The following is a 21,498-nucleotide window of genomic DNA, read 5'->3' on the forward strand; positions in this document are numbered from 1 at the left end:
TAACCAGATAAAACTTAATTTATCTCTGAAGTCTCAAAACTGGTGATATTTCAGTTTGCTACAAAAGATGACAATGAAATAATTGTTACAGTGGTGCTTAGTATTTTGGGTATGTAGCGAGTGTATTTTGAGATTTATAAAATCTCGGATTGTTGTTTAGAGGATATTCAAAGATGGTATTGAATCTATGTTTCTCTGGAACGTCAGAGACTTGATAAGAGATACTTTAAAAATATGAATAGCATAAATAGGGTAGATGGAAATATTTTCACAGGGTAGAAATGTCCAACACTAGAGGGCATAGCTATTTGGTGAGAGGGGGAACGTTTAAAGGAGTTGTGCGGGGCAAGGTTTTTTACACAGTGGCTAGTGGAAGCCTGGAATGTGCTGCCAGGGGTAGTGGTGGAGGCAGATATGAAAGTGGCGTTTAAGAGGCTTTTGGATCAACACATGGAAGTGCAGGGAATGGAGGGATGTGGATCATGTGCAGGCACATGATATCAGTTTAACTTGGCATCATGTTCAGCACGGACATTGTGGGCCGAAGGGACCATTCCTGTGCTGTTCTATGTTCCATGTTCCACGTTCAGGAAGCGTGATGAAGGACACAAATCAGCGTCTATGATGCCGAAGTAGAAATGGTCGAGAGCTTCAAGTTCCAGCATAAATATCACCAACAATCTGCCCTAGACCAACTACGTTGAAACTACGACCAACACCTCTACTTCCTCAGGAGACTAAAGAGGTTCGTGGAAGCGGACACGATGGTGGCTTTTAAGAGGCTGTTGGATAGGCACATGAATAAGCAAGGAATGGACAGATATGAATCATGTAGCCAGAGGTGATTAGATTAACAGAATCATGTTCAGCATGGACATTGTTTCAAGATCTTGAAAAGTCCTGTCCTACTGCCTCTAGTTTTTTCTATTAGCGAAAAATATGTATTTACCAGAGGGCCACTGATGAATGGAGAGCCAGCATTATATTTTTTTCCGACTTTATTAAGGGATCGTCAATGATTCCATTAACAAAAGCAAGGCATTCTTCAAACGGCCTTAGTGCTAAACCTATAAACAAAAGAATCGCAGTGTGATTTCCATGTGATCCTGGATCAGTCAAACAATCATAACATTGAGAGCAAAGCTGTGCCTGTGCTTGACATAAACTTCAGAAAATCTGCAGTTTAAAAAAAAATGATGTACAGTTTTAATTAGTTTATTATTGTCACGTGTACCAGGGTACTGTGGAAAGCTCTTTGTTGCATGCTATCCAATAAACAGAAAGACAACAAACAAGCCGTCCACAGTGCAAAGATAAAGGGTACAACGTTTAGTGCAAGATAAAGACAGATTAAAGATAGCTCAATGGTTTCCAATGAGGTAGATGGGACGTCATGACCGCTCTCTAGCTGATGAGAAGACCATTCAGTTGCCTGATAACATCTGGGAAGAAACTGTCCCTAAATCTGGAGGTGTACATTTTCCCACTTCTGCACTTCCTGAGGTGGGAAGAGGGCATGACCAGGGCGAGACTGGTCCTTCATTATGCTGGTGGCCTTGCCAAGGCAGAGATGAGAGGTTGGTTTGTGAATTAGCAGCGTTATAGATGCAGCTCAATCCGTCACACAGACCAGGCTTCCAGCATTTAAGATCATAAGATTGTAAGGCATAGGAGCAGCATTAGGCCATTCAGTCCATAAATCATGCCACTCAATCATGGCTGATCCATTTCTCCCTCTTGTCCTCATTCTTTAACGCCCTTACTAATCTACATGTCGTGCTGACTTGGAAAAGCAGCCAACATAAACAAAGACCTGTCCCACCGCTGTCATTCCTTCTTCTCCCTGCTCCCGAACGGTAGAAGGTACAGACACTTGAAAATGTGCACCACCAGACTCAGGAACAGCTTCTTCCCCTCATCAGACTTCTGAATCGTCCTTCCATAAGCTATTATACTATCTGATTCATCTTACCCCATTGCAGACATTGGACTTTGTCTCTGGAACTGGTGCATCTACAATGCTGAGAATTATATTCTGCACTATGTATCTTCTCCTTTGCTCTACCTATTGTACTTGAGTTTGAACTGATTGTATCTATATATGGTTTATTTGATCTGTCACCTGATCATCACCTGTTCATTCCCTGTACAGACTCAATGGGCCGAATGGCCTAATTCTGCTGTTATGTTTTATGGACATGACTTGAGCTTCTGTGGATTTTGAAGAAACAGCAGCAAAGAGAAGCAGGAAAATGCACTGATTGGCTCTAGCCTGAGTGGGAGGAGAGTTAGAAGTGAGTCAGAGGGGGAAAACAGTTTAAAACTGAGGAATTTGGTTTGTAAATTGGTAAATTAGGCAATTTATCAGTCAATATAAGCAAGACGGCTTACGGAGCGGCAGTGAGGGAGCGGCCTTGTGAATCTAGATCTCTCTGTTGATATCATTTCAACTCTCCTTCCCATTCCCACACTAACCTTTCTGTCCCGGGCATCCTCCACTGTCAGAGTAAGGCCACACGCAAACTGGAAGAACAGTACCTCATATTTTGCTTGGGCAGCTTACAACCCAACATTGAATTCTCCAATTTTGTATAATTTCTACAAACACGTCCCTCCCTCTTCCCCCGCTAAAAGTCTGTTAACCAGTTCCACAGTTGGCAATGATGTATTCCTCCCGGGCTCACACCGTCCCTATCAACCTCCTTGCCTGAGGTCATCTGGTGCCGGCCCTGATTTGTCCTGATTATTTTTGCCTTTTTTCCCCCCACTCTCCCTCCTGTAATTAATCTGAAGCAGAGTCCCGACCCGAAGCGTCTCCAATGCATTTATTCCAGCATTTTGAGTCTATCTTTCGCGTGGCACAGTGGCGCAGCAGTACAGTTGCTGCCTTACTGCGCGAGAGACCCGGGTTCAATCCCGACTACAGGTGCTGTCTGTATGGAGTTTGAACATTCTCCCTGGGACTATGATGGGATTTCTCTGGGTGCGCCGGATTCCCCCCACACTCCAAAGACGCGCAGGTTTGTAGGTTAATTGGCTTCTGTAAATTGTGCCTTGTATGTAGGACAGAACTAGGGCACAGGTGATCGTTGGTCGGCCCGGACTCGGTGGAGTGAAGGGCATGTTTCCAAGCTGTATCTCTAAACTAAACTAAACTTTTGTATATTCCAGCATCTGCAGTTCCTTGTCATTACAATTTAATTTCTTTTGTTTTGTTCATTGGAATTTAATAGCAGAGTCACAAAATGTCAGTCCGACATTATGCAGATAAATAAAAATATTTTAAAAGTTATCAATGGTAGGATACTTACCTTGCTGGAGTGAAAAATCCAGGCAAGCTGCATAGAATGAAGCTTGTCCCAGCACATTGTGTCGTGAAACTGCAAAGTCTTTCAAAAATGCCATGAGTTCAACATAGTCTGAGAGTCTACAAACCAAAGAACGTCTTATTTTATAATAAAGCATTATTCTTCGAGGTTTTTGTTAAATTATTGTCACAAGGAAGAGACCTGTACATTATCTGCTGCCCATATATGGATATGATTAGATTTCTGATTACAGTATTCTATAGCAAAGAACGTTGTCTCTCCTGTGCTGTAGCTTTGAAAGAGCTCTCTCATAACTTCCACTCTTTTCCAATTTTCTCCATATCAAACAGAGACCCAATTCCTTTTGGAAGTTACCATTGAATCTACCAGCACTATCTTCTAAAAGTCATGAATGCCAGATCAATGGGAGGCACAGTGATGCAGCGGTAGAGCTGCTGCCCAGAGACCATGAGAGGAATAGATTGGGTAGGCGCACTACCCGGAGTTGTGGAATCGAAAACCAGAGGACATTGGTTTAAGGTGAATGGTGAAAGATTTAGTAGGGACCTGAGGGGTAACTTTTTCACACAAAGAGTGGTGGATGTGTGGAACGAACCGCTGGAGGACATAATTGAGGCAGTTACTTTCGCTATGTTTGAAACATTTAGACAGGTACATGGATAGGTCATGTTTAGAGGAATATGGGCCAAGCGCCGGCAAGTGGGTCTTGTGTAGATAGGACTTGTTGGTCTGTATGGGCAAGTTGGGCTGAAAGGCTTGGTTCCACGCTGTATGAATCTATGGCTCTATGACTCAATAACCCGGGTTGGATCCTAACTATTGGTGCTGTCTGTATGGAATTTGCACATTCTCCTCAAGGATTTTGTCCAGCTGCTCCGGTTTCCTCCCATGTTCCAAAGGCATACGGGATTGCAGGCTCATTGGTATCTGTAAAATTGTTCTTAGTGTGTAGGATAGAACTAGTGTATCCTACACTGCTGGTCATCATGGACTCCACGCTGTTTCCATGCTGTACCTCTAAACTAAACTAAACTAATCAATCGCTCAATTCAGCATAAGAAATATATCTCCTTATTAGCATGTAGATTTGTTGTTGTAAATTAATTTAAATCCATGTCCTATCTATATACTATTAAAAGTCTCAACTTGTTTGTCTGTCTGTGATCTCGGGAGCTACACCAAAATGGTACACAGTAGCGCAAAAATTTTGCAGAATCTTACTCGGCTTTTTCCCGTGGTCGATCGTATCAAGTTTCTTCACATTTGATGTTATATTTCATGTTATTGATATTTCAAGGTTTAAAAAAGCCAACTTTAACAAGATTTTTACTGTTAAAATCCTTCCTGCCAGCTTACAACAAACTTTGATACAAAGTTGCAATACAGGAACACTCTGTGCTTCCACCAACGTTTCACCTGAATGGGATATCAGAGTCCTCCACCTGACATTTGCAACAATGTTGCCATCATACAACACTTACCCCAACTCCTGGCAGGACAGGAGGGGGAGGGTGAATTGGTATTGCAATTGGGGAAGTGCAATTGCATTTTTTTAAAGTCCAGTGCTGAGAGAGGCAGGGGAGTGCTGGAATCTTACGTTCGGCAACGGGTTGAGTTGGGGGACCACATCTCCTATGGGGGCTATGGGTTAGTGGTGCAATATTGCGTTGGGGAACGGGTTGCATTGGGGGACCAGGCCTCCCGTGTGACAGGGACCCAACGGGTCCCAGTTGGTCTAGTAACTACTAATTCTTACTGAATATCAAAACTATACATAACTTTGAATACATCTTTCTCAAGTCTCTCCACATAACTAAATCCCCTTGTTCCCATGACAATAGTGGTAAATCTGCTGTGCACTCTTTCCAAGTCTTTCTTGAGATACATGGCCAGAATAATATGTTGAGATGTAATCAGTGAATTAATAAAGTTGCCAATCAGATTTCTTGCTTTGTGTTATTTTTTACTTGGTTAGAATCATGTCAAAAGGTTTATCTATGTTCTGCTATCCTTGCAGTTGTGTAAAGCACAAAGTGCTGGAGGAACTCAGTAGGTCAGGCAGCACCTGTGAAAGGAATGGACAGACGGCTTTTTGTGTCGGGACTCTTCTTCAGACAGATGGAATGGGGGAAGAAAGCTGATAAAGAGAGTTTGGGTGGTATAAAGCCTGATAAGTGATAGGTGCATGCAGGTGAGGGAGTGATTGGCAGATGAATAGAGTAAGTGACAAAGGCTGGAACTGAAAAGGAGAAAAGTGAAAATGATTGTGTTCAGTTCTGGGCACCATGTTATAGGAAAGATATTGTCAAGCTTGAAAGGGTTCAGAAAAGATGTTGACAGGACTAGAGGGTGTGAGCTATAGGGAGAGGCTGAGTAGGCTGGGTATCCATTCCATGGAGCACAGGAGGATGAGGGGAGATCTTATAGAGGTATACAAAAACATGAGAGGAACAGATCGGAGTATGGGAATCGAGGACCAGAGGACATGTGTTCAGGTTTAAGGGGTAAAGATTTAATAGGAATCCGAGGGGTAACATTTTCACACAAAGGGTGGTGCGTGTATGGAACAAGCTGCCTGAGGAGGTAGATGAGGCTGGGACTATCCCATCATTTAAGAAACGGTTAGACAGGTTCATGGATAAGATAGGTTTGGAGGGATATGGACCAAGCACAGGCAAGTGGGACTAGTGTAGCTGGGATATTGTTGGGCGGTGTGGGTGAGTTGGGCCGAAGGGCCTGTATCCACACTGTCAATGACTATAACAAAAGGGTGTCAGATACGGAGGAAGGAGAAGATGGAGTGAAATGGAGTAAAGCCGGATGGACGGATATGGGTGGATGGAGTAGTGCTTGGGGGTTTGTAGGTTAATTGGCCTCTGTGAATTGCCTCTTGTTGTAGTGGGATAACTAGTGTGAATGGGTGATCAATGGTCGGTGTGGATTCGGTGGGCAAAAGTGCCTGTCTACATGCTGTAAACTCTAATGACCTATGTAGCGAAGTATATGTTTTAGGGCCTGCTTCAGTAAAAGCAGTAACTTAAGTTCCCAAGAGCAGACCTCTATATTTTCGCTCAGTGCACACAATAGGTTTGCATTTTGCTTCGCTGACGTAATGTGCAAACTCCGTGCAGACATCCTTGACAACACACGTAGTCAGGATGAAACCTGGGTCTCCAGCACTGTAATGGGCCTGTCTCACTTTGTGGAGACAACCTTTAAGAAGCCAGAGATACATGGCTGTGAAGCTCGGCGGACATTTAACATTGGTTATCCTTGGTTGTGAAAACTACTGATTACGTTTTTTTCCCCCAATGAGCCAATGAAATTCACCGGTCAGCACCGGCTACAACCTACAAGAACCTACGAGAACCTTCGACCTCCTGGCGACGCACCTACGGCACGAGAATTCTTGCTACTCTCCATGGCGGCTTCATTCTAGTCGCCGCTAATTTTTCAACATGTTGAAAAATTCGCAGTGACCATAATAAGACTAGTCCCCAGAATGCTGCAGTTGCCTAAAAAGTCACCTAAATGGGACAGGCTCATAAGACAGCATCTCTACCGTTGTGCCATGTACAACCCATTTAAAAAACATTCAGACAGGTACATGGATAGGGAAGGTTTAAAGGGAGAAACACGTGCAGGTGGGTCTAGCTTAGATGGGGCATCTTGGTCGGCATGGATGAGTTTGGACGAAGGGTATGTTTCCGTGCTGTGTGACTCTGTCACACTTGGAAAACTAGCGTCGTTCCTTCATTGCCATTGAATTAAAATCCTGGAACTTTGTAGCTAACGTTCATTAAAAATACTGTCTGGATTCATGAATGTGATTCAGCATCAACTTCTCACAAAGCTTGAGATACCCTGGCCTTGTTGGCCATGAGAAATGAATACCAAAAAATAAATTGGGGAAATTGGGGAATGAGCAGAAAAGATATGGTGAATGCGCAGAGTCTTTTACCCAGAGTAGAGGAATCAAGGACCAGAGGACATTGAATTAAGGTGAGAGGGAGAAGATAAGAACTTGAGGGCAACTTTGCACACAGGTGGGTATATGTAATATGCCAGAGGAGGTAGTTGAGGCAGGTTCTATAACAGCATTTAACAAGGCATTTGGACTGGTACATTGATAGGACGGGTTTAGAGGAATATGGGCCAAATGCGGGCGGGTGGGACTCGTGTAGATGGGGCGTGTTGGTTGACACGGGCAAGTTGGGTCGAAGGGCTTGTTTCCGTGCTGTGTGACCCCATGACTCTCTAAATTGGATTTGGTACAATAATGTTTGTTGGTACAATAATATCCTTCATCTCTTTGGGCATGCAATGATTTTGAAAATTTATGAACGATACACTTACCGGCCTGTCAGAAGCAAGGCTTTGGTCAGAATAGGAATGATGTAAACATCCATATTGGGCTTATTTAACAGTCCAGCAATTTTATGCGCCTGGCGTCCTTAAAAGTCCAAAGAAATATGTTAGCATTACAGGAAGTTTACATAAGGAGTGTAGCAATATGATTGTATCAGTGTTTTAATAAGAACCTGAGGGATAACTTTTTCTCATAGACGGTGGTGGGTATATGGAATGAGCTTCCGGAGGGGGTAGTTGAGGCAGGTACTATAACCATTTGGACATGTGCATTTAGAAATGAGGAACCGCAGATGCTGGTTTAGCAGGAAAGACCTGAATTAAGAGGGTATTAACTATACGGAGAGGTGAGTCGAACCTGGATTGTTTTCTCTGGAAAGTCAGAGTTTGAGGGGAGACCTGATAGAAGTATCTAAAATTATAAGAGGCATAGATAGGGAAGTTAGTCAATTTGTTTATCCCAGTGTGGAGTAGCCCAGCGGGTCAGGCAGCATCCTGAAGAACATGGACAAGTGGGGTGGCACAGTGGTGCAATGGTAGAGTTGCTGCCTTACAACACCAGAGGCCCAGGTTCGATCCTGTCAATGGGTGCTCTTTGTAAGGAGCTTGTACGTTCTCCCTGTGACTACAAGGGTTTTCTCCGGGTGCTCCGGTTTCTTTCCACGCTCCAAAGACATGCGGGTTTGTAGGTTAATTGGCCTCGGTAAAACTGTAAATTGCATCTAGTGTGTAAGATAGTGTCAGTGTACAGGGTCGGCACAGACTTGGTGGGCCGAAGGGCCTATTTCCGTGCTGTATCTCTAAACTAAACAAAACTATAACATACCGTATTCAATACATTCAGCAAGCTGTCCACCACAGAGTTTTATTTCAGAAAGGGCGCATACTAAACGGCCAATCATTTGCATTCCATCCTGATTCTTGTTCAGAGCCAAACACTTATGTAGAACTAACATTTCCATTCTCATGCTCCTATCTCTGAAACCCATGAATTGATAGCAGCGGAAGGCATCTATGTAAGCAGCTATTATCTGTGGAGCACAGAATAACCACAATTATTCAGAAAAGTGGGGTTGAAGTTTCTACTCAGTTGAATTATTCTTATTGTTTATAAGTTCATAACGAGTGGTAAATAAATTTTCATGGCAAATGCCAGGGGAACAAGACGTTGGGAGGATGTTGTTAAGCTGGAAAGAGTGCAGGGAATATTTCCAAGAACTCGAGGGTCTGAGCTATAGGGAGATGTTGAGCAGACTATGAACTTTATTCCTTGGAGTGCAGGAGACTGAGGGGTGATCTTATAGACTAGTATAAAATAATGAGGGGAATAGATAGGGTAAACACACGGGGTTAATGCACAGAATCTTTTACCCAGAGTTGGGGAATCAAGAAAAACTGGAAGGTACACAAAAATGCTGGAGAAACTCAGCGGGTGCAGCAGCATCTATGGAGCGAAGGAAATAGGCAACGTTTCGGGCCGAAACCCTTCTTCAGACTGATAGGGGGTGGCGGGGAGAAGGAAGGAAAAAGGAGGAGGAGCCCGAGGGCTGAGGGATGGGAGGAGACAGCAGGAGGGCTGAGGAAGGGGAGGAGACAGCAAGGGCTAACAAAATTGGGAGAATTCAATGTTCATGCCTGCAGGATGCAGACTCCCCAAGTGGAATATGAGGTGCTGTTCATCCAATTTCCGGTGTTGCTCACTCTGGCCATGGAGGAGACCCAGGACAGAGAGGTCGGATGGGGAATGGGAGTGGGAGTTGAAGTTCTGAGCCACTGGGAGGTCAGGTAGGTTCTTGCGGACCGAGCGGAGATGTTCGGCGAAACGATCGCCCAGCCTCCGCTTAGTCTCACCGATGTAGATCAGCTGACATCTAGAGCAGTGGATGCAATAGATGAGGTTGGAGGAGATGCAGGTGAACCTCTGTCGCATCTGGAACGACTGCTTGGGTCCTTGAATGGAGTCGAGGGGGAGGTAAAGGGACAGGTGTTGCATATCTTGCGGTTGCACCGGAAGGTGCCCGGGGAGGGGGTGGTACGGGAGGGAAGGGAAGAATTGACAAGGGAGTTACGGAGGGAGCGGTCTTTGCGGAAGGCAGACATGGGGGGAGATGGGAAGATGTGGCGAGTGGTGGGGTCACGTTGGAGGTGGCGAAACTGTCGGAGGATTACTTGTTGTATGTGACGGCTGGTGGGGTGAAAGGTGAGGACTAGGGGACTCTGCCCTTGTTGCGAGTGGACATAGGTTTAAGGTGAGAGCGGAAAATTTTAATAGGAACCTGAGGGGCAACTTTTTCACACAGGACGCTGGTGGATGAAACGAGCTGCTGGAGGAGAGAGTTGAGGCAGGTGCCATAACAGCATTTAAAATAAATTTGGACTGGAACATGGATGGGAAGGTTTAAAGATATGTGGGCCAAACACAGCAAATGGGACTAGTTTAGATGGGCCATGTTGGTCGCTATGGTCGTTGGGCTGAATGGCCTGTTTCTGTGCTGCATGACTCTCTGGCCTTAGCTAAGAACCAAGTATTGAAAAGGAATCCTTTGTACACATGCAAAATCTCCTATGATAAATTCATTTCAGCAGCACCAATCAATCTTAACTTAAATAAATTATGGAATACCTTCTAAACCCTCGTCTATGTTTAAACTGCTGCGGATCGAACATCTTGGCAGATTTCATGTTCACAGAATGCAAACGTGGGTTTTAGTAGAAGTGAGAAAATACCAGTTTTAAAAATACTGGATTTTTGGACGATTGTGTCTCGAGTCTAAATTCCGCTCTGTTTAAATAATTAAATAAGTAGAAGCGCAAGTTGAAGAGTGTACTTTAACATCTATCTTGTGTATGCGTCATGCTAACGTCACAATTACAAAGGTGCGCTGGAAATCACCGTGTGTTGTGGCAAGATATGCGGGTAACTTAGTTTTGAGAGTCAAAGTTAGAATGGGGAGAATTTCAACCAGGATTATGCCCACTTCTGATGTCTCAAGGGCATTGCTGGATTGAGATCAGATGCACCAATTCCTTGGCACCCCCTTCATAAGCTCACACATGCTAAGTAGATGGATGGCATCTGCTACCAGATGTCCCGACATTTACATCCCTTAAAACATTTCCGTCAGCGTTATTTAGAGCAGATAAATAAAAGATAACTGCCAGGGGCTGATCCGCAGGTGGAAGCGATCCATTAAAGAGGCCCACTGGTTTTATTTCTTGTGACCATGTTTGGAAAATCATTGCTCTACACTTTAATAAACATTGTCACAGTTTCTGATCTCCGGTGCATTTTTCACCTCATACTTCAACCAATTTTCACTTTCCACATCACCCCCGATTTCTTCGTCATCTGCAAACATACTAGTCAGACCTACTATATATATAAAATGCATAAAGTAATATATAATATGCTATGGAATATATATATAACAATGAACAGTGTGGTAAAGATGCTGCCTCACAGCACCAGAGACCCGGGTTCGATCCTGACTACGGGTGTTTGTATGTTCTCTCTGTGACCGTGTGGGTTTTCTCCGGGTGCTCCGGTTTCCTCCCATACTCCAAAGACATGCAGGTTTGTAGGTTAATCGGCTTCTGTAAATTTTCCCTGGTGTGTAGGATAGAACCAGTGTATGGGGTGATCATTGGTCCGTTTGGACTGGGTGGGCTGAAGGGCCTGTTTCTACACTGTATCTCTAAACTACACTAAACTATAGGTACCCTAAAAGACACTTGGGCAGGTACAAGGATAGGAAAGGATGGTAGTTATGGGCCAAATGTGGGCAAATGGGACGAGCTTAGATGGGGCATCTTGGTCGGCATGGACAAGTTGGCCCGACCATTTTGTTTTGTTGCCATATGATTCTATTGCTGAAATCCCTTTGTACCCTACCTATGATTCTGTGACTCTATAAGTACAGTAAGAATGTACGACATCTTTACGTGGGTTTTAAACCTAATCTAAATGGGGAAGGAGAACTGGAATGTTGGCAGTTGTGGGAGAACCTGATTAAACTATATAAAAGTATGAAAGACGTAGATAGGGCAAACAGAACCTTTTCCTCAGGGTGGAAATGGCAAAAACTAGGCATAACTTTAAGGTGAGAGGGGCAAAGTTTAACGGAGATGTGAGGGGAACGTTCTTTTTATCGAGAGGGTGACGGGTGCTTGGAACGTGCTGCTGGGGCTGGTGGTGAAGACAGTGGCTTCTAGATGGACACATGAATATGCAGGGAATGGAGGGGTATGGAGAAGCTTAATTTAACTTGTCATCTTGTTTGTCCATGTACACAAGTCGTAGGATCAGAATTAGGCAATTCAGCCCATCGAGTCTACTCTGCCATTCAGTCATGGCTGATCTATCTTTCCCTCTCAACACTATTGTCCTGCTTTCTCTCCATAACACCCGACACCCTTACTAATCAAGAACATGTCAATCTTCACTTTAAAAATAACCATTGATTTGGCCTCCACAGCTGTCTGTGGCAATGAATTCCACAGATTTGCCACTCTCTGACTAATGAAATTCCTCTTATTATGGATGAGATTATGGATAGGATATTATGGATATATAGGTTTAGACATTAGATATTATTCATATTATGGATAGGATAGCTATAGGTACAGATAGGGCAGGTTTAGAGGGATATGGACCAAATAAAGGCAGGTGGGCTTACTGTAGATGGGACATGTTGGTCAGTGTGGGTTACTGGGCCGGATTCTGTGCTGTATGACTCTATGACTTCTCATCTCCTTACGAAAGGTACGTCCTTTTATTCTGAGAGTTATTCCAGCACTGGAATAGATAGGGTAGATACACAGTCTCTTGCCTAGAGTACAGGAATCGAGAACCAATGGGCATAGGTTTAAGGTGAGGGGAGAAAGATTTTATTGGAATTTGAGGGTAATTTTTTTGCTCAAAGGATGGTGGGTGTATGGAACAAGCTGCCAGAGGATAGAAACATAGAAACATAGAAAATAGGTGCAGGAGTAGGCCACTCGGCCCTTCGAGCCTGCACCGCCATTCAATGTGATCATGGCTGATCATCCAACTCAGTATCCTGTACCTGCCTTCTCTCCATACCCCCTGATCTCTTTAGCCACAAGGGCCATATCTAACTCCCTCTTAAATATAGCCAATGAACTGGCCTCAACTACCTTCTGTGGCAGAGAGTTCCAGAGATTCACCACTCTCTGTGTGAAGGCACAGACTATGCCTGTTGGCATGTAGTTGAGGAATAGACTATGACAACTTTTAAGAAGCAATTAAGATAGGTATAGGGATAGGACAGGTTTGGAGGGATATGGGTCAAATGCAAGCAGTGTGACTAGTGTAGATGGGACATGTTGGTCGTTGTGGGCAAGTTGGGCCGAAGGGCCTGTTTCCACACTGTATGACTATGACTCGATGATACTTGATGTCTTATTCTTGTTTGGCACGGACATTGTGGGCCGAAGGGCCTGTTTGTGTGCTGTACCGTTCTCTGCTCTATGATACACACACATTACGATCGTCATTGTTGAAGCAAACCTTCAATCCATTGTTGGAGACTTCAGCGCAGTTAATTTCCATTGCTATAGTCAGCAAAGCGGGCAACTTGCACGTATTGTTCCTTTTGAGACAAAAGGTTTGCCATAGGTAGGACAGGCAGTGGATCTGCTGATAATTAACGGGTGCGACTCTGTCCCTGCAAAACAAAGATATCATCATTCAAACATTACTCACAATAACAAGGTCAGGATCGAACCCGGTTCACTTGGCTCATAACCTTCTCATCCTTTCCTATCCATGTACATGCCCACAATATCCATGCTGAACAAGATGCCTCTTTAAACTGATCTCATTTGCCTGTACATGGTCCATATTCCTCCATTCCCTGCACATCTATACATCTATATGCCTATCCAAAAGCCTCCCAAATGTCACTATCGTATTTGACTCCATCACCACCCCCGGCAGCATGTTCCAGACGCCACAACTCACTGTGTAAAAAAACTTACCCCACACATCTCCATTAAGTTCCCCCCCCTCACCTTGTAGCCATGCCCTCTAGTGTTGCACTTGTCCACCCTGGCAATAAAGTCTCTGACCGTCTACCCTATCTATGCCTCTCATCATTTTATGCACTCCTATCAAGTCTCCCTTAACCTCTGACATTCCAGAGAAAACAGTCCGACTGACCAACCACCCCCTGTAGCTGAAACCCTCTAATCCAGACATCATTCTGGTAAACCTCCTCTGCACCCTCGCCAAAGCCTCCCCATCCTTCCTGTAATGGGGTGACCAGAACTGCACGCAATGCTCCAAATGCAGCCTCACCCAAGTCCTGTAGAGCTGCATCATGACATATCTGAATTATAATTTAAGAGAATCTACAAGAAATAAACTTTATTGTTGGTTGTAGTTCCTTCACCAATCTATAGTAACGGAAATTCGGGCGTTGTCTATTTATTTGTCTGACATTTTTACATATATTGAACTGTTTGTTGATGTTTGTCACGGATTTTACAGAGCACTATGTTTACATACTCTGTTGTGCTGCTGCAAGTAAGAATTTCATTGTTCTGCTTCGGGACATATGACAATAAATAGTAAGATTAAACGAGAACTTACCAGTTTGAAATTTGATCTGTATTTTATGAGGAGTTACGATGAGGGATTACGTGAAGAAGCCCGCCACGACGCATGCGTGTCATTCTTCAAAGCAGCGGTGTGAAATCACAGATAACTGTAATGACTAAACATAGTAAGATTAGAGAAGAGATACCAGTTAAGTATATGATCAAGGGTGGGAGCGGAGGGCACGTAATCCCTCATCGTAACTCCTCATAAAATACAGATCAAACTTCAAACTGGTAAGTTCTCGTTTAATCTTACTATTTTACTTCGGAGTCACGTGAGTGACTACGTGAAGATTTTAAAGCTCTGTGATTTCATGCCGTGGAAACGAGTCCATGCATCACGTCTGCCTTGATGACTGTAGGAGGAATTGTGTTAACATAATTTGGACATGAATTCGACATTGAAATCATAAAATTTATTAACACAAATTTATAACCCCTTTTTATGGGTTTAAATTAATTTACAGAACTTAAAATTGTTTCTGCAAACGTTCCAGGTTTCATTACTGGTTTATTGTAAAATAATTGGAATGTTTTTTCCCCAGACCATCCTGCTGCCTTGAGGATTTGGTCCATTGGTACATCCAACTGTATCGCTGCCGATGTAGCTGCAGCCCTGGTGGAATGAGATTTAAAAATATTAGTATCCACCCCAGCCTGTGTTAGCACCTGTTTCAGCCATCTTGAGATGGTCTGGACCGTCACTCTTTTGTGTGGTTGCTTGTGGCTGACCAAAAAGTGCCCTCTCATTGCCTCTTAGGATTTTTGTTTTCTCCATGTATAACGACAGATGTCTTACTATACACAGACGGTCATCTGTTGGGTATGACCTAAATTGTATATTGAGGCCTGCTGATCCCTGTCTGTTCTGCTTACTAACTCATAGATATGAAACGTAATATTTTCTGTTGAGGAAGTCATGTTGTCCAGTCTTAGTTTATGCAGTGACTGTACCCTCTGCGCCGTGACCAATGCCATTAGCATGACTGTTTTTAATGTCAGTCTGTGTAGGACAGAGCTGTTGCTGGAGACCAATTCCTGAGCATCTTCAGGACAATACTTACATCCCATATTTGGGAGTACCTGGTTCTTGGGGGATTAGTATTAAAAATTCCCCTCATAAGTTTTGTTACCAGTGGGTGAGTTTCAACAGAGTAACGCTCTGTCCCCTGCCATAGGTAAGTCGATAAGGCACTTCTGGCGCAGTTGATGGCACTGAAACTGAGCCCCTCATCATAGTGGAGGCCTGCCAGATATTCCAGAACAGACGGGATGTTCATGTCTCTGTAGGTGATGTTGTTTTTATGGAAGTGCATCGTCCAATTCCTGATATAGACCAGATACTGTTTTTTGGTTGACTGTCTTTGGGCCGCCGAGATCATGTTCACTGTTCGGTCCGTCAGTCCCAGTTGTAGTAGAGGTGTTTTTAAAACTCTACAAATTAATAAGTTCAAATGTTTATGGCATGGGTGGCTATCCCTTGTTACGGGATGTAGCAATAAATCTGGTCTATGTGGGATGGTGATACATGGTTCTAATACCATGTTTAATACCACTGGGAACCATGGTTGAGTAGGCCAATCGGGTACTACCAAAATACCAGACGCAGAGTCTTGTTGTATTTTCCTTAATGCCTGACTGATGAGGCAGAAAGGAGGGAATGCGTAAATAAACAATTTCCCCCCAATGCAGCGAAAATGCATCTGTCGCCGCTGCCCCAGGGTCTGGTTCCCATGAAACATAATTTGATAACTGGTGGTTAAGTCTGGATGCGAATAGATCGATATCTGGTGTTCCATATTTTGCTGTAATATCAGCAAATACTTTTTCATTCGGTGTTTTCATTAAATTTGCGTGACCTGGTGTCTGCCACTAAATTTAGTCTTCCTGGTAGGTAAGTGGCTGATATCCAAATATCTCTCTGGATACACCATTGCCAAATTGTATTAGCCAGATTGTTACATGATGTCGATTTGTTTCCACCCATGTGGTTAATGTATGCTACCACGGTGGTATTGTCTATCTGTAGTCTAACATGCTGGTGATATGACCCAGTACAATATGACTTTAGGCCATGGAATGCACCCAACATTTCCAGGTAGTTTATGCCCAGTGTGAGTAATAATGATGCCTCCTGAGCAGTCCATCTACCTCCACAGCTGGTGATGGTATGGTGGCTCCCCACCCAAGTGCACTGGCATCAGTTTGTAGTACCATGGAAGGGTTACTGACAATGATTGGATTGGAACAAAGCCAGATGTTATCTATCCAGCATTTTAATTCCATTTTAGCTTGATTGGTAGTTTCATAGGTCTGTCAAAGTGACCTGCATTAATTTAGAGTGCTTGTATTTTTGCTCTCTGTAAGTTTTGGTAATGTAGAGGTCCAAATTGTGTGGCTGGAAAGGCAGCCACCATTTTGCCAATTAGTTTTGCTACCAATCTGATGGATGGTTTGCTGATGTCAATGAGGTTATTGCAAGCCTCTATTAAATCTCTAGCTTTTCCCTTAGGCAGAGTCACCGACATGTGAACTGAGTCAATGGTGAACCCCAAATAGTCCATAGTAGTGGAAGGCGTTAGTTTAGATTAACTGGATGGATAATAAATCCCAGTTTTTCAAATAACTGTTTTGTGGCTGTTACAGTTTGTTTGGCCAATTCCAAAGTTTTGCCCACAATGAGTATGTCATCTAAATATGCCATGACCATGTGTTTACGTTTCCGTAGAAACGCTAGGGCTGGTTTCAAAATTTTGTGAACAGCCTGGGGCTGATGATAACCCATTTGGCAGTGCTTTATACTGCCAGTGTTGTCCCATCCAGTTGAATTTTAATTAACATCTGTGGTCACCTCGTATAGGCACTGAATAGTAAGCATCTTTTAAATCGATGCTGGCCATGAAGTAACCTTTGGAAATTAATTGTTTAGCAGTAACAAAGGTTTACATTTTGTCAGATCTATGATGATGCGACAACCACCATCTTTTTTGTTTTTGGTAAATATATTGGACACGAATTCTAATGGTTCGTGTTGAGTTTTCTCAATTACACCTTTTACGTAAAGCCGCTCCAGTTCAGCTTGCGCTTTTGATTTTTCTTTATCAGAAAGCACGAACATTCGGTTCAGTATATGTTGAACTGGAGGGCTGTACTTGTGTATAAGCTCTATTGTATATCCCTGGATACTGCTTAAGATGTAAGTATCAGTTGTTAACATGCTCCATGCATTCAGAAAAGAGTGTAATCTCCCCCCAACCTCCATGCTCCCTGTATTTTGTAGGGAACCAGACCCACCTACCTCCATAGTTACCAGTGGCAGGTTTACTTCTTTTTGTAGGTTCTTCGCTGCTGTTGTTGCGCTGGTGTCTGGATTTTCGGTTTGGTTGGCGTTGGAGGTCCCCGCATCTTCCAAGAAGGCCGGCCTGGGCCATGGCCTAAAAAAGACTCATGTTTTGAGTACCGGGCCTTTGAGCTTTCACCAGTTCTGCTGGTGGGTGTGTAGGGGTGCTGTCTTTGGCTGTAGTGGGTTTTTGTTGTAGTCCCTTTTATTAGTCCAGTAGGTTCTCTCATTCCTGCACCCCTTGCACACTTGTCTTTCCTTCTGCGGACCCCTCTTCCAGGTCAGCCCAGAACTGACCCGCAATACTCCCCTCTGATGAGGCAGAAGCATTGTGCAGCCCTTCAAGAGGTACTGCTGTGGGTTTATCATAGGGCCCACAGTGACCCGACTCCATCTCCCGGAGTCTGTCACGTTGGAGCAAATGCTCCACACACCGCTCCATCCAGCTCCAGCGCTCTCGGTCGCTGGCCGCCCGCGGTTGTTCAAAGTCGGACTCCTCTGAGTCCACGACCTTGTTTGTTTTTGTGTCTAGCCTTTCCGCCCGGCCGCGTGGATCTGGCCGGTGCGGAGGCGACATCGGGCACAGCTGATCCCACTATCGGTGATCCGAGTGCCGCTGGCTGCTGCTGGCTGCCCGCTGCTCCGCGGTCCTCCCTCACCAGCTTTGTCCTTACTGCCCTGCCGCGGAGTGGATCTGGCCGGTGCGGAGGCGACATCGGGCACAGCTGATCCCATTATAGGTGATTCAAGTGCCGCTGGCCGCTGCTAGCCCACCAGCTTTGTCGCAGCCCGTTGGTTTCTCCACCTGTAATCAGCATGGGAAAACACAAAAAGACCACAGCTCTTACCTGCAGGTCCAGGTTTAAATTGTCGCTACGGGGGAACGTCGTTCCACCCCGTCTCCTGCCGTTTTCGACTTGTCAAAAAGTCGACGGCCCCATTTGAATAGTCTCCCGCCCGGCCGTGGTGTTCTGGCCGGCGCGGGACCAAAAGTTGGCACAGCTGATCCCTTACGGGGCTTGTGCCTTCAGCTGCTGCTGGCTCCCGCAACTTCGCGGTCCTCCCCAGCCAGCTTCACTCGCAGCACTTGTGGATACTATTTGTCCAGCTTCCCCCTCCGTGTAAAAACAGCGCGGGGACAAAAACTACCGCAGAGTAAATCACTTACCTGCAGGTCGCGGTTTCAAACTTACCGCTGCGGGGGAAAGCTCCACCCCGCCTGTCGTTTCGCAAGCGTGAAAGCGATATGACACGCATGCGTCGTGGCGGGCTTCTTCACGTAGTCACTCACGTGACTCCGAAGTAAAATCACTCTTGACATATCATTAAGTTACAGAGTTTAGTTTAGAGATACGGCGTGGAAACAGGCCCTTTGGGCCACAAAGTCCACACCAACTAGCGATCCCTGCACACACACACTGTTCTATACACACTAGGGATAATTTACAGTTATACCAAGCCAATTATCCTGCAAACCTGTATAGTCTTTGGTGGGAGGAAACTGGAGCACCCGGAGAAAATCCTCGCAGGTCACGGGGAGAACGCACAAACTCCGTACCGACAAGCACGTAGTCAGGATAGAACCAGGGTCTCAAGAGCTATAAGGCAGCAACTCTACAGCTGTGCCACCGTGTCGCCCAAGAGATATGACATAATAAAATAACGTGTTCAATATATTAAAATGATTCCTACTCAGCCAAGTCTGCTAAGATCTCTCTGTCCCGGTGTCTCTGTGACTGCTTGTAGTTTTCAATCGCATATCTAATTAATTGCGACAGAGAGAAATTTGGAAACTTCTTGTTCAGTAACTTTAAGCCTCTCTTGAAATGTTTCTCAGCTTCTTCCAAATGGCCAGTCTTAAAATGCACCTGAAACAGATTCAATGGATCAATGCACCAGGAAACCACAGCAGAGAACATTAGAGCGATTTAGACTCACAGGCAACGGCATCACACAAACCCTTTCATTGAAGATAGACACAAAAAATGCTGGAGTAACTTTGCGGGTTAAGCAGCATCTTTGGAGAAAAGGGATAGGTGATGTTTCGGGTCGCGACCTTTCTTCAGACTGAGTCAGGAGAGAGAGAAATTGGAAATATGAAAAGGTACAAAGACCGAATGAATGAACGGTATGACAAGGACAAATCAAAGCCAGCAACAATGATCAAAGAAAAGCGGAGCCCACAATGGGCCATTGTTGGCTGTGGAGAAAGTGATAACGAGAGATACAAACAGTGAAACTAAGCAGGATGACAGTGAAACCAGTATGGCGACTAGAATGGTGGAGGGACAGAGAGAGCAGGGATGCAAGGATCACTTGAAGTTAGAGAAGTCGATTTTCATACCGCTGGGTTGTTAGTTGCACAAGCAAAATATGAGGTGCTGTTCCTCCAATTTGCATTTGGCCTCACTCTGACCATGGAGGAGACCTGGGAGCAGAGAGGCAAATGTGGGAATGGGAATGGGAAGGAGAGTTAAAGTGTTTGGCAACCGGGAGATCGCATAGGGCAAGGCGGACTGAGCGAAGATGTTCAGCGAAACATTGACTCCGTTTACACTTCACGCTGCATCGGCAACGCCAGCAACATAATCAAGGACGTGTCGCACTCCGGCCACGCCCTTTTCTCCTCTCTCCCATCAGGCAAGAGGTACAAAAGTGTGAAAATACACACCTACAGATTCAAGGACAATTTCTTCCCAGCTGTTATCAGGCAACTGAACCATCCTATTCAACAACTAGAAAGCAGTCTTGAGCTATCACCTACCACATTGGAGACCCTCTGAGTCTAGGCTATCTTTACTGGACTTTATCTTGCACTAAACGTTATTCACTTTATTCCATTCATCATGTATCTGTGCACTGTGGGCGGTTTGATTGTAATCATGTATAGTCTTCCCGCTGACTGGTTAGCAAGCAATAACACGTGACAATAAACTAAGCTAAACTAAAGATGCTGGAATCTTGGTGGGTCAGGCAGCTTCTGTTGAGAGTCTGGAAAGGCATTTCGGGTCGGGACCCCTCACCAGACTGATGGAGCGGGGAGGGGAGGGGGAGAAAGTTGGAAGAGGAGGATGGGAGGCAGGACAAAGCCTGGTAAGTGATAGGTGGATACAGGTGAGGGTGGAGGGAGTGTTTGACTGGCAGTTGGGTTGAGTAAGTGACAAAGGCTGGAGGGGAAAATTAGGCAAAATAAGGGTGTCAGATAAGGGGAAAGATGAGGAGTGAAATGTAAAGCTGGAGGGAGGGATATGGGTGGAATGGAAGGATGGAAGAGGGAGGATAAAACGGAAAGATGAGACTCTGCGATGGGAGATTAGAGTACGGCGGAGGGGAAAGGGGAGGGTTTATTTAATTAGGTTAGCCAAGCTGAGACAGGGAATTGGTTTCTCTTACCTCTCCTTTGAGAATAAATACACAGGCTCGTTCGAAAGAAAGGACTTTTACAGTCTTTGAGGTGTCGGCATATTCAAAAGCTGGTTTGCCTTTGTGTATTAAATTCAACATATTTTCTGCTTCCGTTAGATAAGACAGAGCCTGTCAAGGAAACATGGAGAAATCCATTGTTAGAAGCCAGTTGATCTAGACAGCTACACGGATAAGAAAGGTTTTGAGGGATATGGGCCTAACACAGGCAGATGAGATAGTGTTTTGTGGCCTTTAATCTAATCTGATATTTAAGAATAATATCTATCTATATATTAAAACTCTGTGGCTGGCTGGCTGGCTGGCTGTGTGTTTCTGACTTGTGGCTGCCAGCCTTTGATTCGTTGCTACGCCAACGTCAGACCCAGAAACGCCGAGTATTTTTCCATTTCGGTAGAGATTTCACTTTTCATTCCA

At 44.6% G+C, this 21,498-nt stretch overlaps 1 protein-coding gene across 1 annotated transcript in view; it reads right to left on the minus strand.

Moving 5' to 3' along the window:
• Positions 1-945: 945 nt before the first annotated feature.
• adcy10 (adenylate cyclase 10) overlaps positions 946-21,498 on the minus strand; it is a 78,535-nt gene continuing 57,982 nt past the window's right edge. Inside the window, exons 24-29 of the mRNA XM_033023491.1 lie at positions 21,052-21,192; positions 19,351-19,526; positions 13,206-13,384; positions 7,686-7,782; positions 3,312-3,427; positions 946-1,067 (exon numbers count right to left, since the gene is read on the minus strand). Of these exons, the coding sequence (XP_032879382.1) occupies positions 946-1,067; positions 3,312-3,427; positions 7,686-7,782; positions 13,206-13,384; positions 19,351-19,526; positions 21,052-21,192 (831 nt within the window). The remainder of the gene's footprint in view (positions 1,068-3,311; positions 3,428-7,685; positions 7,783-13,205; positions 13,385-19,350; positions 19,527-21,051; positions 21,193-21,498) is intronic.

The sequence above is a fragment of the Amblyraja radiata genome, chromosome 7 (genome assembly GCF_010909765.2).
Source record: "Amblyraja radiata isolate CabotCenter1 chromosome 7, sAmbRad1.1.pri, whole genome shotgun sequence".
NCBI classification, from domain to species: Eukaryota; Metazoa; Chordata; class Chondrichthyes; order Rajiformes; family Rajidae; genus Amblyraja; species Amblyraja radiata.